General features: G+C 49.2%; 2 protein-coding genes across 2 annotated transcripts; one reads left to right on the top strand and one right to left on the bottom strand.

The window, feature by feature from the left end:
- The first annotated feature begins 68 nt into the window (after nucleotides 1–68).
- Nucleotides 69–3,311, top strand: Dnase1l2 (deoxyribonuclease 1 like 2). The gene is made up of 7 exons (XM_028853998.2): nucleotides 69–1,117; nucleotides 1,246–1,334; nucleotides 1,421–1,504; nucleotides 1,580–1,680; nucleotides 1,757–1,869; nucleotides 1,976–2,227; nucleotides 2,529–3,311. The coding sequence occupies exons 1-7, from the start codon at nucleotides 974–976 to the stop codon at nucleotides 2,580–2,582; spliced, it is 837 nt and encodes a 278-aa protein (XP_028709831.1). The 5' UTR covers nucleotides 69–973; the 3' UTR covers nucleotides 2,583–3,311.
- A 1,526-nt stretch (nucleotides 3,312–4,837) lies between these two features.
- Eci1 (enoyl-CoA delta isomerase 1) lies at nucleotides 4,838–24,305 on the bottom strand. Its single transcript, XM_028853952.2, has 7 exons — nucleotides 24,199–24,305; nucleotides 24,001–24,087; nucleotides 14,502–14,629; nucleotides 8,224–8,370; nucleotides 6,645–6,766; nucleotides 6,394–6,572; nucleotides 4,838–5,112 (listed from the first exon to the last, which is right to left on the bottom strand). The coding sequence occupies exons 1-7, from the start codon at nucleotides 24,245–24,247 to the stop codon at nucleotides 4,946–4,948; spliced, it is 879 nt and encodes a 292-aa protein (XP_028709785.1). The 5' UTR covers nucleotides 24,248–24,305; the 3' UTR covers nucleotides 4,838–4,945.
- Between the last annotated feature and the right edge of the window lie 238 nt (nucleotides 24,306–24,543).

The raw sequence follows: 24,543 nt of genomic DNA, 5'->3' as shown, positions 1-24,543 counted from the left end.
GTACCACTGCCTTCATAGGTACCCTCTGGACACACCTGCCTGCTCAGGCCACCCTCTAGCCACACTTGGCTTCCAGCCCTGGTGGCGCCTCAAGGCACGTGGGTGTCTCTGGCATGTTGACAGACAGCCTCTTGATGCTGCCCTACCTAGCAGGATCCGTGACTCCAGCTTTTACAGGTCTGAGTGTTCCTTCTCACCTACGAAATCTAGGACTGCCAGGGGTTAGGGGGTTGGTCTAAAGACCTGGGGCCTTGGATCAGCCTGAGTAGCTGATGCTTTCCTCTGTGATGGACAGAGCAGGCTAGGGCTGGTCTTTCCTGATTCATATGCCTGTTTCCCTGATGGGATGCCACTCAAGGTGCCTTATGCTGGGCCATCTAGTTTCTGGAGAGGTGGAGACAACGAGAGGCTGGCTATGGGCATTGATGTCCCTCACTGTAGTGTTGAGATTCCTCCAGGGGGCTCCCAGGGATTTTCTGCCATGATTCTAAGTCAGTGGAGTTGGTTTAGCATATGCCCCATCTCTTGCCCTCTTGGGTCTCTGGAATGGGAGCCAGTTCTGGAATCCACTCCATGGAAGGGGCGGTTCCCATTGTAGTCCAGCCCCTTCCTGGTCCAGGGCTTCAAATACCTGTAGGTGCTTTGGAATCAGAGTTACCTTAGGTCCAGGACTGCAGTTCATCTTGGGCCACAGAGGCCCTCAGTCTGGACTGAATCTCACTGACTCTGGACACTACCTTATTTACAGCCCAGGTAAGTCTGAGGGCTGGGCTGGAGGCTGGGTGGGAACAGAATCCTTCCATCCTTGCAATGAGAGATCATCATGCTCTCGCCCCCACATACACACACTCTGAAGAAACACGGAGAACATAGGAATGCAGGTCAATATAGATACCAGACCTAGTTGGTTACAGAGAAGCTATGATCTGGTGTTACTCCGGGACATCCCTGTCCCCAGGCTTTCTGCTTTGCCATGGGTTGGCCCTGGGCCTGGCTGACAGCACTTTGGGCACTGGGGGCCATGGGGGCCACAGCACTGCGCATCGGAGCCTTCAACATCCAGAGCTTTGGTGACCACAAAGTGTCAGACGCAGACTGCGGCAGTGTCATCGCCCAGGTGAGCCCGGCGGGTGGAGGAGGACGGGATGAGGACGGAAGGGCTTGGGAGGTGGGGGACGGGGCCAGGAGCTAGGCTCTGGGCAATGAGGCTGATTGGGACAGCGCATCTGTGGGTTCTTCCTTCAGATCCTGGCTGGCTATGACATCGCCCTGGTGCAGGAGGTACGAGACCCAGACCTGAGTGCGGTGTCTTTGCTCATGGAACAAATTAACAGGTGTGGCAGGGCTCGTCATCACAACCCCAGCCTCAGTGACAAGCTTGTCTGGCGCCTTGACCAGGGACTGGCCTGTCTCTTCACAGAATATCCAAGCACGAATACAGTTTTGTGAGCAGCAAGCCACTCGGGCGTGACCAATACAAGGAAATGTATCTGTTTGTCTACAGGTGAGGGCTGGGGTGAAGGGAGGGTACATGGGCAGAGGTGACAGCTCCACAGACAACTTGGTCCTCTGTTCCCAGGAAAGACGCAGCGTCGGTTGTGAGCACATACCAGTATCCAGACCCAGAGGATGCCTTCAGCCGGGAGCCTTTTGTGGTCAAATTTTCAGCTCCTAGCTCTGGTGAGGTTGATACTGTCCTTTCCCAGACCTCCCTCTGCCAGGCCTTCCTTGACTCTCATACTCTGACCTTCCACAGCCGCCAAGGAGCTGGTGCTGATCCCCCTGCATGCAGCACCACACCAGGCAGTGGCAGAGATCGATGCCCTCTACGATGTGTACCTTGATGTGATTGACAAGTGGAACACCGATGTAGGCAACCCCCACCCCCTAACTCACGTCCCGGGACACTAAAGGTGTGCTCAGAGGTCTGGACCCCTGAGTATTGCTAAGATTCACCTGCTGTGCTTGCCCACAGGACATGCTGTTTCTGGGTGACTTTAATGCTGATTGCAAGTATGTAAAGGCACATGACTGGGCGTCGATCCGCCTGCGCAGCAGTGAGGTGTTTAAGTGGCTCATCCCAGACAGTGCGGACACCACAGTGGGAAACTCAGACTGTGCCTACGACCGGATTGTAGTGAGTGGTGCCCACCTACGCAGGAGCCTGGAGCCCCAGTCAGCCGCTGTTCACAACTTTCAGGAGGAATTTGGCCTAGATCAGACCCAGGTGAGTGTGGGGCAGGGTTAGTAAAGACGGACCCAGAGATCCGCTAGCCCACTCGGGAGAGCGCTCACAGAAATACTGCTGAGCTTGCTCTGCTGCCCCCTCCAGCAAAGGCAACTGTAGCCAAGGATCCTTAGAGTGCCAGGGGCCCAGGGAGGGACTGTTGGCGTATTTCTGTTCTTTGGGGGCACTGTGAGGCCCGAGGGTGGTCACCCAGACTTCACCACCACCACCCCTCAGGTGGAGACAGCTAAGGGACATGCTGCTCTGCATAACTGCTGAGGCCCTACCCCTCTCCTTCCAGGCTCTTGCCATCAGTGACCATTTTCCTGTGGAAGTGACCTTCAAGTCTCACTGACAGCTAAGGCCTCCAGGATATACCACCTGCAGACTCCGGCCACAAGGAATGGCCCCATGATGGATCGCTGGGTTGAGCACACAGGGCAGGGCCAGCTGGTGTGGACAATGGCTATGGCCACATCACAGGATTACTTCAAGCCCTTTTCTGAATCATCTGTGCTGGTATCAGCTACCTCACAGGGCTGCTGTGGGGAGTACCCACGAAAGGTACCAGAGCAGCATCAAGAACATAGCTGCATGCTTAATAAACAAGCTGCTCTTGCCAGGACTACCCACAGATTGGATGAGGCCTCTATGCTTTCTGAGACCTCTGTCCCTAGGCTGCAAAACTTGGTTTTAATGCCCAGTATCTGTGTTTCCATTGCTCTGAGGGAACTGGATGGCTTAGCTTGTCCATTTCACAGCCTGGTAGGCTGTGGCCACCTCTAGACCATGTCAGCTCCCTCTCCTTACTTCCTCTGTGCAAACTTCAAATGCTTCCATGAACCGTAACCCCAAGAGCAGCTTGGGTAGTAATGGCTTTCTGGACCCTACTGGACTTCAGAGCAGGGGTGTGCTCATTCTGCCTTCAGGAATCCTGAAACACTCATCTGCTTCACTGCGAGAAGCAAGGGAGGCTGCACCCCCAGCCCCCCTCAGTGAGCGAGCTCTTCTGGGACTTTCTGGGAAGGAACCCCAGCAAGACAAGAGCAATTGCTTGGCACTAAAGTCCTGCCCAGAACCTGCACCCTTCAAAGGTGTTTTCTGTAGCTGTTTCCCTAAAGTCCTGGGCTGGGCAAGGCCTTGGGAGGATGGAGGTTTTATGCTCAGGTGGGCCATCACATTAGGAGCAGGAAATAGCTCTGTGGACACAAGGCTCTCATGAGGTTTCTGGTTGTTAAAACTTCTCATCTTTGTGTCCCAAGGTCAATAACACATCTTTAGTGGCATTAGAGAAATGGGTCTGAATCACATGGAAAAAAATCCCTTGTGACGAATCAGAAAAGTTTGGTTGTTTGTTTGGCATTTCTGGGAATTGAACCAAGGGCCTAGAGCATACTAGGTAGGTGTTCAATCAAGCCGCATGCTCAACCTACAAGTCTGGTTCTTGCCAAATCTATGGTAACATTCAGCCATTGAATCAGCAGTACTGGGCTAGGGATGCAGCTCAGTTGGTCGAGTGCTGGTCTAGCGTGTCTGAAGCCGTGGGTTCGATCCCCAGCACCACAGAAGCCAGCGGTGGTGGTGCATGTCAGTAATCCAGCACTCAGGAGGTGGGGGCAGGAGATTCGGGGGCTTAAGCCAGTCCTCAACTAAACAGGGTGAAAGTCACCTTGGGGACATGAGAGCCTGTCTGGGGCAGGAATGGCAGTGGTCAGGGGAAGGAAGCACTTTAGTCATTACCCTCCACATTCCTGTTCCTCAGGCTCCTCTGTCTACTTCACAATGAAAACGTATGTGGCCAGAAGGATTTCCTTAAGGTCCTGGTGGGTAGCTGAGGACAGAGACTGTCTGGCCTTAAAGGTTCCAAAAAGACAGTCAGTAAAGGCCAGGGTTAGGCCAACCTGCAGGCATTGTTCACAGTTCTGTAAGATGGGCATGCAGCGTGACCTTAGAGCGTCCAGAGTGACTTTTGTGCTCACCAAGCAGAAAGGTGCTTGTGGTTGGGGTCATGGGACCTTAGGCTTCAAGGAACAGCTTCTGTGTATGAGTGTGCGCATTTGTATAAGCCAGGGGTCAAGGGGGTATCTACCTTGTTTTGAGACAAGGTATCTCACTGGTACTTACTAATTAGGGTAGACTGGCTGGCCAGAGAATCCAGGGATCTGCCTGATCCTGTCTATCCAGTACTGCATTACAAGTGTATCCACCATGCCTTGCTTTTTACCACGCTCTCATGATAGCATGGTGAGCACAATACTGACAGACCTATCCCCCCAGCTAACAGGACTGTATATATATATATATATGTATGTGTATAGATATATATATATGTGTATGTATATGTGTGTGTGTGTGTGTGTGTGTGTAGTGTATATATATAAGTGAAATGTGTGTGAGTGCTTTGCCTGCATATGTGTATGTGCACCACGTGCACCCAGTACCCTCAGAGCAGAGAGGGTATCAGATCCCCTAGAATTGGAGTGACAAAGGGTTGTGAGCCACCATGTGGGTGCTGGGAATTGAACCTGGGTCCTCTGCAAGAGCAGCTGGTGGCCTTATCCACCAAGCCACCTCTCCATCCTGGAATAGGACATTTTAAGGTCAGGAACACAAGAGCAAAGAGAATTTTTAAGTTAAAAAAATACCTTGTTTCTAATCCTTGGGACCAGTGGGTCCCCAGAAGGCACATGTGACCACACACTGTGGGAGAGCCTTGCTTTAGCTCCTCTTCTGCTTCAGCTTTTCCAGGTACATGCTCAGGGACTTCTGGATAGAGTCTCGGGAGATGAAGCTGACGAAATTCTGGATGTCAGCCTCCCGCTGCTTGATCAGGTTGTCTGCCGTGGCCTTTCTCATCATGCTCTTGGTCAATTGCCGAGAGTGGTCTAAAGAAAATGGGGTTACCTGTGAATCTCACCTTCAGAGAATGTGGGGCCATGCCTTGCTAATTTTTACCACACTCTCATGATAGCGTGGTGAGCACAATACTTTCTTCAAGCATTCAAACAGAGACTCTCCTAGAGTTTAGGAAATCACAGAGAAAGCTGGGTATCTTAGCATTTGGGCAGCTAAGGCAGGACAGCGAATTCAAAGCCAGCCTGTCTAAACAAACCAACATAAATAAAATGCAGGAGCTGACAGGAGGTTACTGCAAGAGCTTTTGCTATTGCTGTTACTGGGACTGTCTCTCTGAAGCCCAGAGTGGTCTTTGATTTGTAGGTCTTCTTTTTTAGTCCCGAGTGCTAGGATTATAGGCACATGCCACTATGCCTGCCTCTTAAAATTTGCTTTTTTATGTCGTTGTTAGGGCTGGGCACACAGGTCAGTGGTAGAGCATGTGCACAAGGCCCTGAGTTCCATCTCCAGCACCTAAAATAACCAGCATGTCATTTTTGTTGAACTGTATTATTGACCACATTTTCCATATCAGTATATACTTGCTTATGCATGTGGGGACTGGCTATTGGCTTCATAAGAGAAGAGGGCTCCAAGGAGGTCTGCCCAGATGGCTCTTTTTAGGGAAATTCAAAAGGATACTGTGTAGCATTTGGGAAATACATGACATTAAAGTTTTAGTTTCTTTCTTTTTTTTTTTTTTTTTTTTTTTTTTGGTTTTTCGAGACAGGGTTTCTCTGTGTAGCTTTGCGCCTTTCCTGGATCTCGCTCTGTAGACCAGGATGGCCTCGAACTCACAAAGATCCGCCTGGCTCTGCCTCCCAAGTGCTGGGATTAAAGGCATGCGCCACCACCGCCCGGCCCTAAAGTTTTAGTTTCTTAATTGGTGTTACATGCTTGTATCTCAACATTGGAGAAGTGGAGGCAGGGGGATTCCAAATTTGAAGACCTGGGGCAAGTAGGTTGGTTCAGGGAAGTCTTAGCTACACAGTGACCCTGCTTAAAAAGGTCAAACGCCAAAAAGTCTTGGTGTGCCTGTAGTTTCACAGGCACGGCTGTGTTCCTGACGGCTCCCCTGCTCCTATAAGATCCCTACTCAACAGCAATCTCATGACCAGTGCAGCTCACCCCTGCTCCACAGCATCACGCAAACAGCCCACTTTCACAGACCCCGACTTGTGAGAGCTTTTGGTTTCATGAGGATGGATCACCAGAACGGGAAAGGTGATCCATCTTATTTGCCCCAAAGCTGCCTGCTGCTTGCTCCTCACCTGGAATGGCCAACCACTGGGCCATCACTGAGCGAGCCTTGCTGTGTACCTGGTCCTCAGGCACCACCTCGTCCACCACACCCAGCCTGAGGGCCTCTGCTGGTGGGAAGAGCATCCCCAGCTGAAGGGCACGCTCTGCTGCTCGGTGCCCGATGGTGTTCACAAAGTTGTCTTTAAACCTGGAATGAAGACAGCCTTCAATTCCGTGCTGGGGGCTAGATGTTGAGTATGCATGCAGTCCCTTGTCTTACCAGAAGGGGGCAACAATGCCCAGCAGGGTCTCATTCAATCCTATGGCATACTTGGGGTTGTCAGCCATAATCCGGTAGTCACAGGTAAGAGCCACGAGGCAGCCTCCAGCTGGAGAGGCACCCTGAAGAGGAAGCAAGAGACTCAGTCTATAGGTGTTGTCTGAATCCTAAATGGTCTTATAATAAAAACCTGGAGCCAGATATTGGGGAAAATGCTGAAAGATCAGAGGAAACAAGTCACAGCCACTTCTCACCTCGCCAACTCCTCAGCCGAGAAGAGAAGAGCCTATCTCCATGAATCCTCAGACTGAAGGCCTGAGTCCTCAGCTGAATGGGCCTCTGGTTCCTGTCTCCTCACGCCTTATATGCCTTTCTCCGCACACCCATTTCACTTCCTCTTTCAACCTTCCTAGTGCTGGGATTAATGGTGTGTGTGCTTCCCAAATACTGGGGTTAAAGGTGTGTGCCACCACTGCCTGGCTGTTTCTCTCCTAGACTGGATGAATCTCATGTAGTCCAATGTGGCCTTGAACTCACAGAGATCCAGACAGAGCTTTGCCTCCCAGTACTAGAATTAAAGGTGTGTGCCACCACTGCCTGGACTCTGTTTAACTCTGTGGCTGGCTCTGTCCTCTGATCTTCAGGCAAGTTTTATTAGACTACAACAAAATACCACCACAGGTAGGTGCTCCAATTCTCAGTAATATTCCTTAGACAAGGTAGAAGGTGCCCAAGCTTCCAAGGGCTGAGGGTGGGCATGAGCTCTTGGCACTGCACTGGCACCTGGGCCAAGTATGCCGGATAGGTATGTAAACCAAGACTGGCTACCCTGGGATCAGCAGCTGAGGTTTTAAAAGCCTCAAGTTTTGCCCATGGGCTCAAAGGCCTGAGCATGTGACTCTTTAGCTTTTAGGGGCCAAAAAAGGGCTCTTAGGACAGCAAGTTGGCTCTCCTTTTATAGATTTTATCTGATGCTAATGTTCAAAATAAGTATTTAGACAGAGCTGTTACCACACCTGGCAGCCAGGCCTACCAGGAAGCCGGGGACTCCCAAATGGCAGTGTCCACATTGCATGCACCCTAATGCTCCACACCAAGACAGGTTACCAGTGTCTCATCTCCAGGCCTGTACACTGTCACCCAACTCTCTCTTCAATCCTTCCTTTTAGCTCCCATGGCTCTGATCCTTAGAGCCGTCCCCTCAGAGAACCCTGCTTTTTTTCTTTTCATTTTTTGTCCCCCCCGCCCAAGACAGTTTCCTGTGTAGCCCTGGCTGCTCTGGAACTTGCTTTGTAGACCAGGTTGGCTGAGTAAAGGTGTGCACCACTACCACCACCCCACAAAAGCCCTGCTTTTAGAAGTTGAGCCCCTTTTTTCTACTTTCCAAGGTCAGATCAAAATATCACTTCCAAAGTGTCGATCTGCTCAGGGCTCATTCCAGCCAGTCAGGCCCTGGTCCCCCCAATTTTTTTTTCTCTGCTATATCTGTCTGGCCCAGGAATGTCAGAGTCCAAGTGTCTCCTGCTTCTGGGCAGGCCCTGGGGAACTGTGGGTGTGGGGTGTGGGTGGGGGCACTCACATTGATGGCAGCCACTAAGATCAGGTTGGACAGGTAGAGCCTCAGCCACAGCTCCTGCACAGCCTTCCAGTACTCGGCGTAGTGGGCTGGGTTCCGGCCATACATCTCCATCAAGTCCAGGCCAGCTGAGAAAATACCCGGCCGATCCTGCCGGGAGAAGCCAGGGTCATGCTCGGCCAGTGAGACGCTGCTTCCGAGGAATCCAGAACTGAGGGTGTCAGGGACATGGCTTGGACCCTCCCCTGGACTGACGCTACTTTCTGGAATGCCTCTCCTTTTCTAGCTTCAAACTAGAAAGGACCAAACAGGTAAGGGTGGGTACTGCTCCGAGACACCAATGTACCAGGCTCTCTGACACTTGAGCACACCTCTCTGTACTTGGTTCTGTAATCCAAGCACATGTTCTGTTCTCCCTCCCAAGGTCAAGCAAGGGCAGAGAGTGCTGGGGCAGAAGAAAGATCTAGAAGAACTGCATAGCCACACATGTGGGTCCTCAGTTGGACGCCTCAGGTCTGACACAGCCACCAGAGCAGGTGTGAGGAGAGCACAGGTGGGCTATAAGGAAAGCATGAAGGACAGAGCCACGTGCCAGGGTCAGCACCAAATCCTGGGAAGTGGCTCAGGAGTGCCAGGTAAAAAAATCCACTTAGGATTTCCCCTCTGCATGGTTTCTTAGTCGGGCCTGAGTTCATGGGTGGTAGACTTGGTGCAGGGCAGCACCTGCTCCAGCAAGAACTAGATGTTTGTTTGCCCAACAGCACCTCCTGTCAGGAGGTGAGGGAGTGGACACAGACAGACATCCACCCTCTGGCACCTTGGAGTCACAGCGCAGCTGAGTACGTTTTTCGTGGACAGGAACTGATGATGCACAACACTTGTGCGGTGATCTCACTTTGTTTTTATGAAATGCATCCCTCTTCTATAATGTAACAGAGACAACTATGCTAGATTCAGATGTCGTCCCCCCCCCCCAGCCCCCAGGGTCTCACTATGTAGCTCTGGCTGTCCTGGAGCTCACTCTGTAGACCAGGCTGGTCTCAAACTCATAGAGATCCTCCTGCCTCTACCTTCCAAGTGCTAGGATTAGTTAATTAAATTAAAGATAAAGGCCTCTACGCACGGCCTATTCAGATGCTTCTAATGACACTGTGCAGTGGACCTGTGGGTCACCTCCACATTGGGTAGAGGTGGCAGAGGGGCGAGGCTGAGAGGACAGTGGTCACATGGAACAACAACAGGAGACAGAAGACTTGGTCTTGGTGGCGAATGTCTGTAATCCCAGCACTTGGAAGGCAGCGGCAGATTTAGGTTTTGTTTTTAAATTTATTTGTTTTATGTGTTTGAGTGTTTTGTCTGCATGTGCCTGCAGAGCCTGGAAGAGAGTGTCCAATGCCCTGGGACTGTAGTTACAGATGGTTATGAGTCCCCTTGTGGGTCCTGGGAACTGAACCCAGGTCTTCTATAAGAGCAGCCAGTGCTTTTTATTTTTTTGGTTTTTCAAGAAAGGATTTCTTTGTGTAGTTTTGGTGCCTGTGCTGGATCTCGATTTGTAGACCAGGCTGGCCTCGAACTCACAGAGATCCACCTGGCTCTGCCTCCCGAGTGCTGGGATTAAAGGTGTGCGCCACTGCCACCCGGTGCAGTCAGTGCTCTGAACCACTGAGCCACCTCTCTAGCACCCAGAGGCAGATTTTGTGTGAAGAAAGATAAACTAAAGTACTCCTACTGGTCATACCAAATAAGTTTGAAGGGTTCTGAGTCAGCCCATTTCTGTGATCTGGGAAGACAATACACTTGTTGGTGAACAGTGGCCTCCTAAGTCACATTCTAATTCTTACCTCTAGTGTCTGTGAATAAGGCCTACGTAGGAATGTTTATTCCCACGAATAAGCAACGTAAGCTTTTGACTTCCTCCTCCACTCCCCCTGCTGGCATCAACAGTGGAAGCAGGAGCAGGAAACGGCTGAACTGTTCACCCTCCATTAGCTGGAAGTCCAGCCCACACAGGAACATCCGCAGATCTACTTCCTCCCTTCATTTAGCTGGCACTTCATCTATCCTGGGTGCAATTGCTTTATTACTACCATGGTCAATACAAAACTACCAGCCACAACACAGTATCAATCCCCATTATCCACGTGATCTGTCCTAATTACAGCAGCCCTTTCCCTCCCCCCCAGCCCCTGCCGCAGGAATTTCTGTACTCTTAATTCCCCGAAACTTAAACATAATCTTCTTTGATTCTGCTGGGGGAAGAGACTCTATTTTCTAGCAACATCTTTTCTGATTTTTTTTTAGCCAATCAGAAGTTTAAATTTCCATTCCTTCCAGGCTTCAGAATTATTTTCCATATCATTATTTATTATTCAGGCAAAAAAAGAACCATTCGGATATACAGGAATAGTTTGAGCTATGGTATCTATTGGTTTCTTAGGATTTCTCTTCTGAGCTCATTACATACTCCCTGTACACCTTGATGTATACGCTCAAGTTTATTTCACCTCAGGCACAATTATTGCTCCTCGAACTAGAGATTCAGCTGACTTGCTACACTTCACAGGGGAAACATTACTGCTACACTATCAGCCCTAGGTTTCCTTTTCCTATTTACAGTCAGGGGCTGTGGAAGTTTGGATGTAATCGGCCCCCATAAGCTCATAGGGAGCGGCACTATCGGAGGTGTGGCTTTGTTGGAGTAGGTGTGGTCTTGTTGGAGGAAGCGTGTCACTGTGGAGCCGGGCTTTGAGGTCTCATATATGCTCAAGCCACACCCAGTATCTCAGATCACTTCCTGTTGCCTGCAAGTCAAGATGTAGCACTCTCAGCTCCTTCTCCAGCACCATGTCTGCCTGCACGCCCCCCGTTACACCATGACGATAATGGACTAAACCTGTGAAAATGTAAGACACCCCATGAAATGTTTTTCCTTTTATAAGCAATTCCAAGGCTGTGGTGTCTCTTCACAGCAGTAGAAACCCTAAGACAGGGGCCTCACTGGAATTGTTCGCTCCCAACTCTCCTCTTGATATCATCCTTCCTGCTCATGTCCACTGTGTCTATTCGAGCTGCCTTCACTGTTACGACTGGTTCTGTCCACCAATTTCCACCTTTTTCAGGGTATACTCTAGACAACACATAACCAAAAGCTCATTTCTTATCATATTTGTAGAAGTAAACATGACATTGTTTTCCTCAACATTTTCTAGGGCTCTCAGGAATACCACAGTACTACTCTGACTATCCAGACACTTAGACCACACGAAATGTGGGATCCTCCATAGGATCATTCATCTCACTGATGGCTTTCACTGTAATCTTTACAATTGAGAAGGCTTTGCCTCCAAACAAAGGTCCTCTCAGTAAAATATTCAGTAAAACACTTCAGGGGAATGCCATATCAGGTGCTCTGATTATTAAGGGTACTGACCAGTTTCCAAAGCCTCCAGCTATTATTACCACAAAGTAAATGACAAGCCGGGCGGTGGTGGTGCACACATTTAATCCCAGCACTTGGGAAGTATAGCCAGGCGGATCTCTGTGAGTTCGAGGCCAGCCTGGTCTACAGAGTGAGATCCAGGACAGGCACCAAAACTACACAGAGAAACCCTGTCTTGAAAAACTAAAAAGAAAAAAAAAAAGGAAAAGAAAAAAAAATGACGACAAATGCTGGTCAGTAACAAACAAACTGATGTTTGGAAGTGTTCTGAGGCTCGGGGGAATGGTGTAGTCCTGACATGACTGTACTAAGGAAGGCCGGGTTTATGTGACTTTGCTTTCCTTCTATTAAGCCATGGCGGGCTCATGGGATTGAAATCCCTGATGCTAGAAGGACTGATGTAGTAAGTAGGTGACTTCAAGTGTGTTAAGTGGAACAATTCCTCTAGGGAGTCAGCATCCAACTAGGTCATGTGCAGACACAAGGCGGAGTGATAGAAAGTTCAGAAGCAGGGTGGCGGTGGTGCACACCTTTAATCCCAGCACTCAGGAGGCAGAGGCAGGAGGATCTCTGTGAATTTGAGGCCAGCATGGGCTACAAAGTGAGTTCCAGGACAGGCTCCAAAGCTATACAGAAAATCCCTGTCTCAAAAAAAAAAAAAAAAAAAAAAAAAAAAAAAAAAAAAAATTCAGAAAAAACCTGCAGAGGTGGGGTGGGGTTGCAGAGACTTCAGTTATAGTAAATAAGATGATTCCGTAATAAAGGCCTTTCTATACAGTAGGGGTGCAGAATAGGTGGTCTTGGTATGCCACATCATCGATAGACGGTGAGAGTATTTGCTATAAGACCTAAGGACAGTTAGATAAATGAGTTTCACTTTTATTTATTTTTATGAACATTAGTGTTTTGCCTGCTTGTATGTCTGTGTGAGGGAGTCAGGTCTCCTGGAACTGGAGCTATAGACAATTGTGTGCTACCATGTGGGTGCTGGGAATTGAACCCAGGTCCTTTGGAAGAACAGTTGGTGCTCTTAACCTCAGAGCCATCTCTCCAGCCCTCTGGTAAAAAGAGTTTAAATGGAATCATATTACTAGGCCAGAGGTCAGACGAAGGGCAGACAGGGCCCTAGTTAGTGGTACTGGGCTTGGGTTAACTATGTGGTATGTGTGTGTTTGGTGCGTCATTATGTGTTCTCACATAAATAAAGACTAACTAGGAGGATAAAAACAGGCTTGAATAAGGGCTACAGTGAATTCTAGGACAGTTAACAGGATAAGAAGAGTGAATGTAATTGTGGCAGTTGGTGGGCTAATGTGTATTAATACTAATGTAGCACCACAACTAGATGCATTAAAGGGTGGCCTGCAGTGACATTAGCTGTGAGGCGACCGCCAAGGCCACGAACTGAATAAATAAACTAATAGTTTCAATGATAAGAAGCCTAAGAATGAATGAGATACAGTCTGAAGACCAGGCTGGCCTCTGTCTCCTGAGTGCCGGGATCAAAGGGGTGCTCACCACCACACCAGGCTCCTGCCTGAACTTTTGTGTTGGTGGTGGTTTTTTTGTTCGTTTGTTTGTTTTATGGGACAAGGTTTCTGTGTGTAGCCTTGGCTGTTCTGGAACTTGCTCTGTATACCAGGCTGGCCTTGAACTTACAAAGATCCACCTGCCTCAGCCTCCCAGGTGTTGGGATTAAAATCATGTGCCTGCCTGAGCTTTTGAAACCCCAAAGGGTAGTGATCGCTTCCCTCTGGGCCCTTTGGGGCTTCATGACTATCAGCTTCCTGCACCTTCACTGAACACGATGCTGATGTGCTGGTGCTGACATGCTATGGGCCAGTGGTCCAGTGTGGTCTCTGGATCACTGCGGCACATAGCATAGGGAGCTATACTTGAAACCGTAGTGGCACCGTCATTCCAAAGGGCTGAGGGAAGTCGTTCAGTGGCAGAACACTTGACCAATATTCAGATGGCCCTGGGTTCAATCTCCAGCATCACCCCCAGGAAAGGAAGAAAAACCCCCAACATCATTATTTATCGGGCGCTGGAGATGTAGCTCAGGTGGTAGAGTGCTTGCCTGGCATCCCCAAGGCCTGGGCTTGGTTCTCAGCACCTCGCAGACTGGCACGGCGGCACTCTGGCCTTGACTATGTAACAAGCTGGAGCCTAGTCTGGGATACAAGAGCCTAACTCCAAACAAGAACAAAGGGGCAGAAATGAACTCGATCCACATGTGACTTTGTGTCCTGTCACTGAGGAGGGCAGGGGATGTGATGCTCAGTCTGGCCAGAGACCAGACCTCTGAAGACTTCCTTTCCCACTGTACAACCTGCCCTCATGGCCATTTACTGACTTCAGTGACACTGCCCTCACCAAGGCTGAGCCTGGCATTTGCCGGCACTCGCAGGCAACGCCCAGGTTCCCCTCAAGAATTCGGAGGGCAGCAGAACCTGCCCTCTGATGCCTGACCTAAGATGGCCCAAAGGCGAGCAGAATGCATGCTCTCAAGGCATGTATCCTGCTGGACTAGCTCAGGCACCAGCAGCTCCTGGGGAAGAGGTGCCCTGGGAGCCCCTGGCTACATTTGCTAATGACCAGATGACCTCAGGGGGCTCCTGGGAAGACCAAGTTCCCACAGAGACTGCTCAGCAGGTTCCTGAGGATTGTCCAGGCCTGCTTCGAGCCTGGGAACGTGCTCTCCAGGAAACAGAGAGGCCCCGAGTAGTCATTAGGGCTGCTGGTGACTCTATTTGCCCCATGATGGAAGGCTCCAGATTTTCCAGGTTCCCACTCTGACCACAGTCAGGGCTGGGGGTTTGTGGTTTGACCAGACACCTACCGAAGTGAGGATGACACCCCGGAAGCTCTTGTCATTCTCTAGCTTCTCCAGGCTGATGACAAACTCTGTCAGGAACTCCAAGCTGAGGGAGTTCACTGGAGGGTTCTTGAACTTCATCACCGCAACTCCTAGTTTAAAACAGAGAGGATCCTCAAAAAGAGCTCAGTCCAGGCCACCCCTGGCCCTCAGTCTGTCTATGGGAGCTGCAGAATTGGAGGTTTTAAAAGTTCAGGCAGGCTGGGTGATGGTGGTACATGCTTTTAATCACAATACCCAGGAGGCTGAGCCAGGCGGATCTCTGTGAGTTCTAGGCCAGCCTGGTCTACAGAGTGAGTTCCAGAACAGCCAAGGCTACACAGAGAAACCCTGTCTTGTAAAATAAACAAACAAAAAACCACCACCAACACAAAAGTTCAGGCAGGAGCCTGGTGTGGTGGTGAGCACCCCTTTGATCCCGGCACTCAGGAGACAGAGGCGAGCCTGGTCTTCAGAACAAGTTCCAAGACACTTAGGACTACAGAGAGAAACCCTGTCTCAAAAAACAACAACAAAAAGTTGAGGCAGGGGCTAGCAAGGTGGCTCAAGACAGTACTTAATTTGGGAATTCCGTTTCTGGTGAGGTTGTAGATGGTGAGTCCTGTACCCGTGGACAGCCTCAGTCTGTTCTCCTTGCTTCTCAGAGATCTCAAATTCCCTAAATAATCTCTCTAGTCTCCTGGAGGATCAAGGTTAAGAGCTGTCTCAAGTACCCAGGACAATGCCACTGGCCCTCCTGAGACAAAGGTTCTGGAGCTGCCTTTAGCACGTGGACATACAGACATTTAACAGCATGTGTTCAATCCTGAATGACCCATCTCATCCTAAGGCAGGTGGAGGGGCATGGAGACAGACACCTGGACGTAGGGGTGGGACATCACCATCATGACTCTCGTTCCCTGTCCCCTCTCTTTAGAGGCCATTGCACCCTAGAAATCAGAACTAGTATGGGGAGAGGTGTGGTGCTCCCCAGCCGGAGGCACAAAGCTGAATTTGCCAGAAATTTCTCCTTCCACTGCGGGCGGCTGCGAAGTCAGGACTCCTGAGGCAGGCACAGGCTGTCACAGCGGCTGGCACCGCTCACGCATACAGCAGGACTTGAAACATTTTGTTTCAGTTTTGAGGCTTGGAACTCAATCCTCTCACCCCAGCCTTGTGAACACTGGCAAGACAGACATACAACATGGCCCTTGGTCTAAGGGCCACTTCCAACCTTTGATATGGCAACATGATGTTGTCACTTACAAAGTTCACTTTAAGAACTGTACTGACTGAGCCGGGCGGTGGTGGCGCACGCCTTTAATCCCAGCACTCGGGAGGCAGAGCCAGGCGGATCGCTGTGAGTTCGAGGCCAGCCTGGGCTACCAAGTGAGTCCCAGGAAAGGCGCAAAGCTACACAGAGAAACCCTGTCTCGAAAAACCAAAAAAAAAAAAAAAAAAAAAAAAAAAAAGAACTGTACTGACTGTGGTGAGGTCAACAGCCAAGACCAACCATAGTTACTGAAAAAATTTTAACTGTAACCCTCCCACAGAGGCACACACACAGAGACATAAATAAAATTTGAAATTAAACTAAATGTACAATAAAGCATTATCTATTTATCTATCTATCCATCCATCTAAGGCTATACAGAGAAACCATGTCTCAAACAAACCAAAATAAATGAATAAGTAAATAAATGAGTGAATGAATGAAACAAAGTACTGTACAATCTAGTCACCAAAAACAAACAAACAAACAACCCCCACAACAACAAAAAACAAACCCCTACCAAAAACAACCTAAAACCAACTCCTATTTTAAGTTTACAATGTTGTGTTAGGCTGTCCTTGGCTATTGTAGCCCATGGACCACAGGGTGGACACATTTGAACTATGACTTCAAATACAGGCTTGCTAAATTCCCAAACCTCAAAAGTGCATAACCAAGCACTGGGGCAGGACATTCTGGATGCCCCATTTTTGCCTCAGTCTACCTTTCAGGTCCTTTTTTTTTTTTTTTTTTTTTTTCCAAGACAGGGTAGTCTGTGTAACAGTCTGGCTGTCCTGGATCTCACTCTGTAGACCAGGCTGGCCTTGAACTCACGGAGATCCACCTGGCTCTGGCTCCCGAGTGCAGAGATTAAAGGCATGCGCCACCATTCCTTGGTCTGAAATTTTAACTTTTCTCTTTTCTGTCCTGGAGCTTGCTCTGTAGACCAGGCTGGCCCTTGAACTCACAGAGATCCGCCTGCCTCTGCCTCCCGAGTACTAGGATTAAAGGTGTGCACCATCACTGCCCTGCAAAATATTTTAATTACAAAATATCCTAAGCATATAATTTTATGTAACCCAATTAGACAGGCCAAATGTAAAACTCTATACTGACACTTTTCTTTCTTTCCTTTTTAAAAGATTTATTTATTATGTATATAATGTCCTGCCTGCATAAATCCCTGCAGGCCAGAAGACGGCACCAGATCTCATTACGGATGGTTGTGAGCCACTATGTGGTTGTTGGGAATTGAACTCAGGACCTCTGGAAGAGCAGCCAGTGCTCTTAACCTCTGAGCCATCTCTCCAGCCCTACACGGACACTTTTCACCTCTCCCTTGACCTTGCAGCCCAGGAGTAAAGACCTTCTTAAGCACAAGGCCCGGGGAAAGCTATTTTCAGCTTTGCTGGCAACACACACTGGCTACAAGTAGTCAGGTCCAAGGCAGTCTGAGTTAGGAATGTGTGCCACTGCGCATCCAAGGAAACAATCTATAACTTGAATGTGGTGACACAGGATTGATAATTCAAGGTCACCCTGGGCTACATAGAGGTCCAGACTAGTCTGCTCTACAGAGCAAGAAATCAAAGGACTGTCAAAACATTAGTCCCGGCATGGTGGCTCACAGCCAGGATGGTATGGAGTTCCAGGATGGCCAGGGCTACATAGAGAGACCCTGTCTCAAAATACCAAACCAAAACCAAAATCATCAAGGATAGGCCAGAGAGGGGCCCTGGTGGGTAAAGTGCTTGCCGGGGCAGCCTGCTGATAGTTCTGCTCCTGGACCCCACAGTGAAAGAGAGAACTGATCCCACAGTAGCTCTCTGACCTCCACATGGGTTCCATTGCAGCGGGCTGCAAGAATATATTATAGAGATGCCTATATATATTAAAGCTATACCTAGAAAAGTCAAGGAATTTTTCTAGAGGAAGCCATTTATCAAGGAATATTTGGTGTTAATTAGTTTTTTTGTTTTTGTTTTTCGAGACAAGGTTTCTCTGTGTAGTTTTGGTGCCTGTCCTGGAGCTCATTCTGTAGACCAGGCTGGCCTCGAACTCACAGAGATCCACCTGGTTCTGCCTCCTGAGTGCTGGGATTAAAGGTGTGCACCGCCACCGCCCGGCAGTTATTTAGTTTTTAATGTATCAGCTGTCTTCTGCTATGAAATTCTTGTGTGTTCATACACGACTAGGCCTTATGGCAAACAGCATAAACAACTCAGACCTACTGCTGACCCACTAGGTAACTAACACCCCTGCAGGGCCTAGGAGACAGGTGGGTTGTAGATGCACAGCTTTGTTTCTTGTGCAAATGAAGCTCAGACCATCCCCTTCCCTCAGGCCTGCAGAGCTACTGACTCAGGACAATAGGGCTTTTTGCATAACCAGGTACAGTAAAGACTGGAGCAGGATTCCTAGAGGCCAGCTGGGTGGCCAGGCAGAAGAGAAGATAGATGGCAGTTTCTCAGAGTAGGGGTAAGGAGCAAGGAAGGGTGATGGAGGACGAAGATGAGGTCAAAGCATAGGAACTTAGTCAGGACTGTGACAGGCAGGCCCAGTAGGTAGAGAGAGGAGCTGAATGTGACGACGGAGCTGAAGCCGTGTAGATAGAATTTTGTCTTAGAGAAATAGAGTAAATGGATGAAAGAGCATGCTGTACATAGATTCTTTCCCCTCAGATATCCCCCTGCCTGGTGTAGGTTCTTCCTCAGGACCCTGGGAGGAATTTTCTCAGGGCAGGCCCTTGGGAAAATTCTGTTACTCCATGGTGTGTACACCATTATTCACAAACACATCATAGATAAAACAAGTGAAATTTGACAGGAGAGATCTTCAGTTAAGAGTTCCTGTTGCTGTTGCAGAGGACCAGGGTTTGGCTCCCAGCACCCACACAGTAGCTCACAAACATCTCCAACTATAGTTCCTGGGGAGCTGATGTCCTTCTGGCTTCCTTGAGCACCAGGTAAGCTCATGATATGTGGAGGCCCACAAAGGTTTCCTAGTGAGGTCTGAGCTTGTTTTACCCAGAACTGCATTAGAGGATAGCTTGACCATGTGCATGGTTTCTAGGTGATTAGAAGGGTCTACACTTGGCTTAGCTAGTGTGTGGTTGATATATTGTGCACCCCAATAAACTTATCTGGGGGTCAGAGAACAGAACAGCCACTAGACAGACATAGAGGCCAGAAAATGGTGGCATTCACACCTTTAATCCTAGCCTTCTGGAGGCAGAGATCCATCTGGGGTTCAGGGCCACACAGGAAACAGCCAGGCATGGTGACTCATGCCTTTAATCCCAGGAAATGAGCCTTTAATCCCAGGAAGTAATAGCAGAAAGCAGAAAGGTGTGAAAACCAGGAACTAGGAGCTGGTTAAGCTTTTAGGCTTTTGAGCAGCAGTTCAGCTGAGATTCATTCTGGATGAGGACTCAGAGGCTTCCAGCCTGAGGAAACAGGATCAGCTGAGGAATTAGCGAGGTGAGGTAGCTGTGGCTTGTTCTGCTTCTCTGGTCTTCCAGCTTTAACCCAATACCTGGCTCCAGGTTTGTTTTTATTAATAAGACTTTTTAAGATTCATGCTACGTCAGGAGGAGGTCTTCTGCTCCACCCCTCGGCACTCCTATAAACAGCGCTTTAGAAGAGACAGAAGGAGCCACTGGATAAGGATCCAGGCCCTCCTGAGGCTATCCTGTGTTTCTGTTTTTCTCCACTCTATCCTATCTAAATCTCTTATCCCTCACTCAAGAGTACCCTGGGGTAAAATGTGGCAGCCGGTCTCCCAGAATGGCACACAGACATACACACAGGCAAACACTCATACATCTCCAATATCAAATAAACCAGGTGTGCTTACACACGCTTGTCAATTTAGCACTTGGGAGGCAGGGAATCGAGTTCAAGGTCATTTCTTGCTGAACAGAAAGCTTGAGGTCAGTGGACCACATGAGACCCTATCTCAAATGGATGCCACTGGGCGGTGGTGACAAACACTTTTAATCCCAGCACTCGGAGGCAGAGTCAGGCGGATCTCTGTGAGTTTGAGGCCAGCCTGGTCCACAGAGCGAGATCCAGGACAGTCAGAGCTACCCAGAGAAAAAAAGAAAAAGGAAAAGATGCCAGGATGAGGTCACGTTAGAATGGGCCTTATGTCAGAAGGGAGAAGGCCACATAAAGATGGTGGCAGAGGGTTGGGGTTACGCATCAGTGAATGAAATTGAATCTAGGTGTAAGGCCTGGCGTTGAGATCTCTAGAACACAAATCCAGCCCTCTGTATGCAGAGAGCAGATTCCAAGAGCAAGCTGGCTAGCTATAGTAATTGGAATTGGCAGGCTCTGGGTTCTGTAAGAGACCCTGCCTCAGTGAAGTGGAGAGGACCTCATGTCCCACCCCACACACGTGCACTCCCAATCATACATGTGCACCCTTATTCACACACACCATACATATATATGAAAGAAAGAGTAAAAGGAGGTGCCCACAAGCCAAGGGACACCAAGGAGTGAGAAGGGAAGACTCCCCTGGAGCTTCAGAGGACACACAGTCCTTCCATCCCTGGCTTTAGACTTCTGTACAAATGTGAATATAATCTCATCAGCTCAGTGTGCTATATTCTGTACCCACAGGCTCAGGAAACACTTGGATTGCCATTATCATCAACTTCCATTTTCAGGCAGAAGACAAGCAGTCTTGAGGGCACAGGACACACATGGTCTTCGAGAATGGCACCTGCCGCGGGGCCCAGAATGTTCCCCATCTTTCCAGTATCCGCAACAGATGTCCACCTGATTTTTAAGGAAGCTCACCTGCCTGGAGGTGCCGTTCTGGCAAGGAACGTCTTTAGTTAGAAGTAAAGGTTTCCCTTGATTTGCCAAGCCTGGTGACACTGTCATTTCCTGATTATGCTGGTCATGTCCATTCTGAGAGGACTGCCCTGGGCTAGGCCTCAAGGCCACCAAGGAGTTGACAGTGGAGATGGATCTGCACCGTGACTCTGATGTCCTGAAAGATGGCAGTGGGCAGAGCTGAGCAGAGATCTCCTGGTGCTTCATCAGCCCGTCCTTCCAGTTTCCCTGACTTGACTTTTCAGCTGCTCATTTCTCTTGTTCTCTGTAACTAGCAAGTCCCAGGGCTTCCAGGGAAGAGGAACCATCTCATCAGACCAGTCATGACCAGGTCTTTTAGGGGGATCAGCTCACACTCTTTAGCAATTGCAGCCTAAAATGCTGGTGTGCCCTTCCACTCTCCTTGGCTCCTTGTGCAAAGTTTGCAGCGTAAATGCAGAAAACAAGGGCCTATCCCCGGGGGCAAGGCAGCCACTACTTGCCTAAAGGGCTTCCAGAATAATCAGGAGGCATTTCCAGCTGAGGCCCTGGTGTCTAGGTGTCAACAAAAACCCTTCTCTGAGAATGAGGGCCAAGTCTTGGTGCCAAGTGGGTTCTTTGAAGACCTTTGACTTGAGCGGAAGAGGTAAGCGTGACACAGTTCCAGGCCTACATAAAACAAACGCTTCAGACCTAGTTGGGAAGAACTATCTGCAGTCTGGTATGGCAGTGCACACTAGGGAAAAGGTCATGAGGCGAAAGGTGAATGTGAGCTAACAAAGAGAATTAGATGAGCTTGGTCAGCATGGGATAAGTAACCAAATTCCTGGAGCAGGGTGAGTATTAGATAAAATTTTCTCGAATGATGAGCTGAGCAGGATCTAAAATGAAACATAAATGCCCCTGACTTTTGGCATAACTGATTTGGAAAGCATGCCAATCTGAAGTGTCTGCTCGGCAACACTGGAGAAATGGTGAACAGAACAGAGTCCATCTTCAGACGAGATGAACCTTTGCCCAAATGACCCTGTACTGACTCGAAAGAAACTATTTTCTGTGCCAGCAAAGTTCACACCCTTTAGGGTGTTTATGTCCTGGGGGCTTAAAAGTGTGAACTAGAGGAGGCTGAATATGGCTTAGTGGTTAGGCTGGGTGAATGTGGTTGTGCACGCTTTTTAATCCCAGCACTTGGGAGACAGAGGCAGGTGGATCTCTGTGAGTTTGAGGCCAGCCTGGTCTACAAAGCAAGTTTCAGGACAGCTAGGGCTGTGACACAGAGAGAAAAACCTTTCTTGAAAAACCTATTAAAAAGAAAAAAAGAAAGAATATTGGCAGCTTTTTTAGAAGACCTGGGTTCAATTCCCAGCAACCACATAGCAGCTCACAACTGTCTATAACTCCAGTTCCAGGGGATTTAACACCCTTTTTGGCTTCCACAGGTACTATGCAAACATACATGCAGGTTAAAAAAAAACAAAAACAAAAAACCTATATACATAAAATAAATTGTTTAAAAAAAGTGTGCAAACACTTGTGGTCCCAGCACTTGGGAGGTAGAGGCAGGTGGGTTAGGTTCATGGTCAGTCTCAGCGAGTTACATAATGAGTTGGGATAAATGAAATCCGGTCTCAAACAACAACAAAAAAACCCATAACAGGGTTGGGGATTAACTCAGTAGTAGAGCGCTTGCCTAGCAAGCACAAGGCCCTGGGTTCGGTCCTCAGCTGGGGGGGGGCGGGGGAGGAGACACACACAACAAAAAAATCCCATAAGCTAAAGGGACATATGGCCTTTTCCATTTTGCCTTTGAACTGGAGGTAACACTCTATCTTCAAAACCAACTTAAGTAAAGTAAAACCAGTTGCTATTTTACCTTTTCTTTTTACTGGACATATATACATATACATACATATATATGTACATGTACACACACACACACACACACACACACACACACACACACATATATATATATATATATGCTACTCACATATACTAAAACTGTGATAAAATATACATGTTATTAAGCCTAAATGTCTAGCACTTTGAGTGACTTTGGCATGGTATAGAGCTGTTACCTCTACCCATTCTAATGTTTTTATTTATTTATTTTCGTGGTACTGGGATTAAACCCAAGGCCTGGGGAACGCTCGGCAAATGTTCTACCATTAAGGCACACCTCTCCAGTCCTCTAATATTTTAAAATGTGCGTTTCTGTGGTATTTGAGATATATAAAATCTGTCACAGAAATGATCCTTTCAGGGTCTCCACTTTGTGTTGGACTCGTCAGGTTGGACTCAAGCCCTTCCTCACTGTATTCTGGCAGCACTATCCCACCGGGAACCCAGACCTTGACCTGCAAGTCAACTGAGATGCAGCCTTCCCCCACAGGTGCCAATGCTTAATGATGAGAGGACAGGATCAGGGTTAGAATGTGACCCTAAGCTCTGGGCTCAGTGGTGTCCACTTTCCCAGGTTTTCCTTCCATAAATGCATTATCTATTTGTCCTGGAAAAATCCACTTTTTCTCCCTGCATCCTCACTTTAAAGAACAAAACAAACCACAGGAAAAACAGGCTGACCTCAACTTCACCATCCTCCTGCTTCAGCCTTGTGACTGGAGGTGCTTCCTAGGCATTCTAACAGGGCAGGGTGGGGGCTGGAGGGTGGGAGTGACCCTACTTGCAACTCCCAACTTTAACTAGGAAAATAGTTGCTAGGGTCTGTGCCACGAGCCAGTATTTGGAAAAACAAACAAACAAAAAAACCTTCCAATCATTTTCATGTCGGATTTTTTTTTTTTTTTTTGAAAGAAAGCCAGGAGGGGTGGAACATTTCTTTCTTCTTAAAAGAACAAATTAACTTTAGTTTATGTGCATTGGTGTGAAGGTATCAGACCCCCTGGAACAATTGTGAGCTGCTACGTGGGTGCTGGGAATTGAACCTGAGTCCCCTTAACCACGGCGCCATCTCTCCAGGCCCGTGTCGGATTCTTGAGACATTGTCTCAGAACTGAGACTGGCCTAGTACTCCTCTAGCTTCAGCTGGGTTTACAAGTGCGAGCCACCACAGCAAGCTACAATCGTTTTTAACTAATAGTTTAGGCAACAGGCCATAACTTTAAAAACTTCAACCAAGACTTTAAAAGCTCACGCGTTTTGTCATTAAACCACCTGGTGTGAACTTAAGTTTTAAACAAGATCTGAGTTTCCATGAGTTTTTTCTCACTGCTTTTGGAAACACCCGCCTGACTTCCCAGGGAACTTGCGCCCTCGGCTCTGGAGGACACTATTCCCGTGCCCGCCTGACTTCCCAGGGAACTTGCGCCCTCGGCTCTGGAGGACACTATTCCCGTGCCGGGCCTTGCCCACCGGTGCACTCGCTCACCTGCCGCAGCCTCCGGCTCCACCACCACCCGCTTGTTGGCGAAGCGCCGCGCGCCGTCCACGGCCTCCCTGCGCCCGAGGCGGGATCCTGCGGACAGCCGGGAGCACCGTTAGCAAGCCCGCCGGACTCTCGCCACCCCCGCCCGCGAACCCAGCCCTCTCTGTGGCCGTGCACCAGCTCCCGCGCCCTGACACGCACCCGCGTGCAGCAGAACGCGACTGGCGGCGGCCAGCGCCATCTTGGCCATCACAGGATCTGGACCCACGGAGCGGCGCAAGCAGCAGCCGGGCGTTGCAGACTCCTCCTCTCGGGCCCGCCCCGTCACCCCCAGGTCACCGGCAGCCAGTCATTCTGCAGCCTCCCGCGGACTGGGCGCGGCCTCCTGAGCCCACACCCACCCAGGCTCACAGCAGCTGGCAGCACTAGGTAATGAATAAGCTGGTGTCAAGGGCGGGGCGGGGCACGGGGGAGGATGGTGTCGCTGAGATTCGAGGGCATTCACCAAGGGTTCTCGCCAGCTGCCCGCTGGAGGGAAGGCTGCTC

Source organism: Peromyscus leucopus, chromosome 8b, assembly GCF_004664715.2.
Source record: "Peromyscus leucopus breed LL Stock chromosome 8b, UCI_PerLeu_2.1, whole genome shotgun sequence".
Lineage (NCBI taxonomy): Eukaryota > Metazoa > Chordata > Mammalia > Rodentia > Cricetidae > Peromyscus > Peromyscus leucopus.
This window is presented reverse-complemented; position numbering and strand designations above follow the sequence as displayed.

Excerpts from the sequence above, each read along its gene's own strand:
- Dnase1l2 (XM_028853998.2), top strand. The coding sequence starts at position 974 with ATGGGTTGGCCCTGGGCCTGGCTGACAGCACTTTGGGCACTGGGGGCC. Across the intron at positions 1,335-1,420 it reads CTCATGGAACAAATTAACAG|AATATCCAAGCACGAATACA; the intron begins GTGTGGCAGGGC and ends GTCTCTTCACAG. Across the intron at positions 1,505-1,579 it reads ATGTATCTGTTTGTCTACAG|GAAAGACGCAGCGTCGGTTG; the intron begins GTGAGGGCTGGG and ends CTCTGTTCCCAG.
- Eci1 (XM_028853952.2), bottom strand. The coding sequence starts at position 24,247 with ATGGCCAAGATGGCGCTGGCCGCCGCCAGTCGCGTTCTGCTGCACGCG. Across the intron at positions 6,767-8,223 it reads TCTTAGTGGCTGCCATCAAT|GGTGCCTCTCCAGCTGGAGG; the intron begins GTGAGTGCCCCC and ends CTTCCTCTTCAG. Across the intron at positions 5,113-6,393 it reads CCAGTGGTTGGCCATTCCAG|ACCACTCTCGGCAATTGACC; the intron begins GTGAGGAGCAAG and ends CATTTTCTTTAG.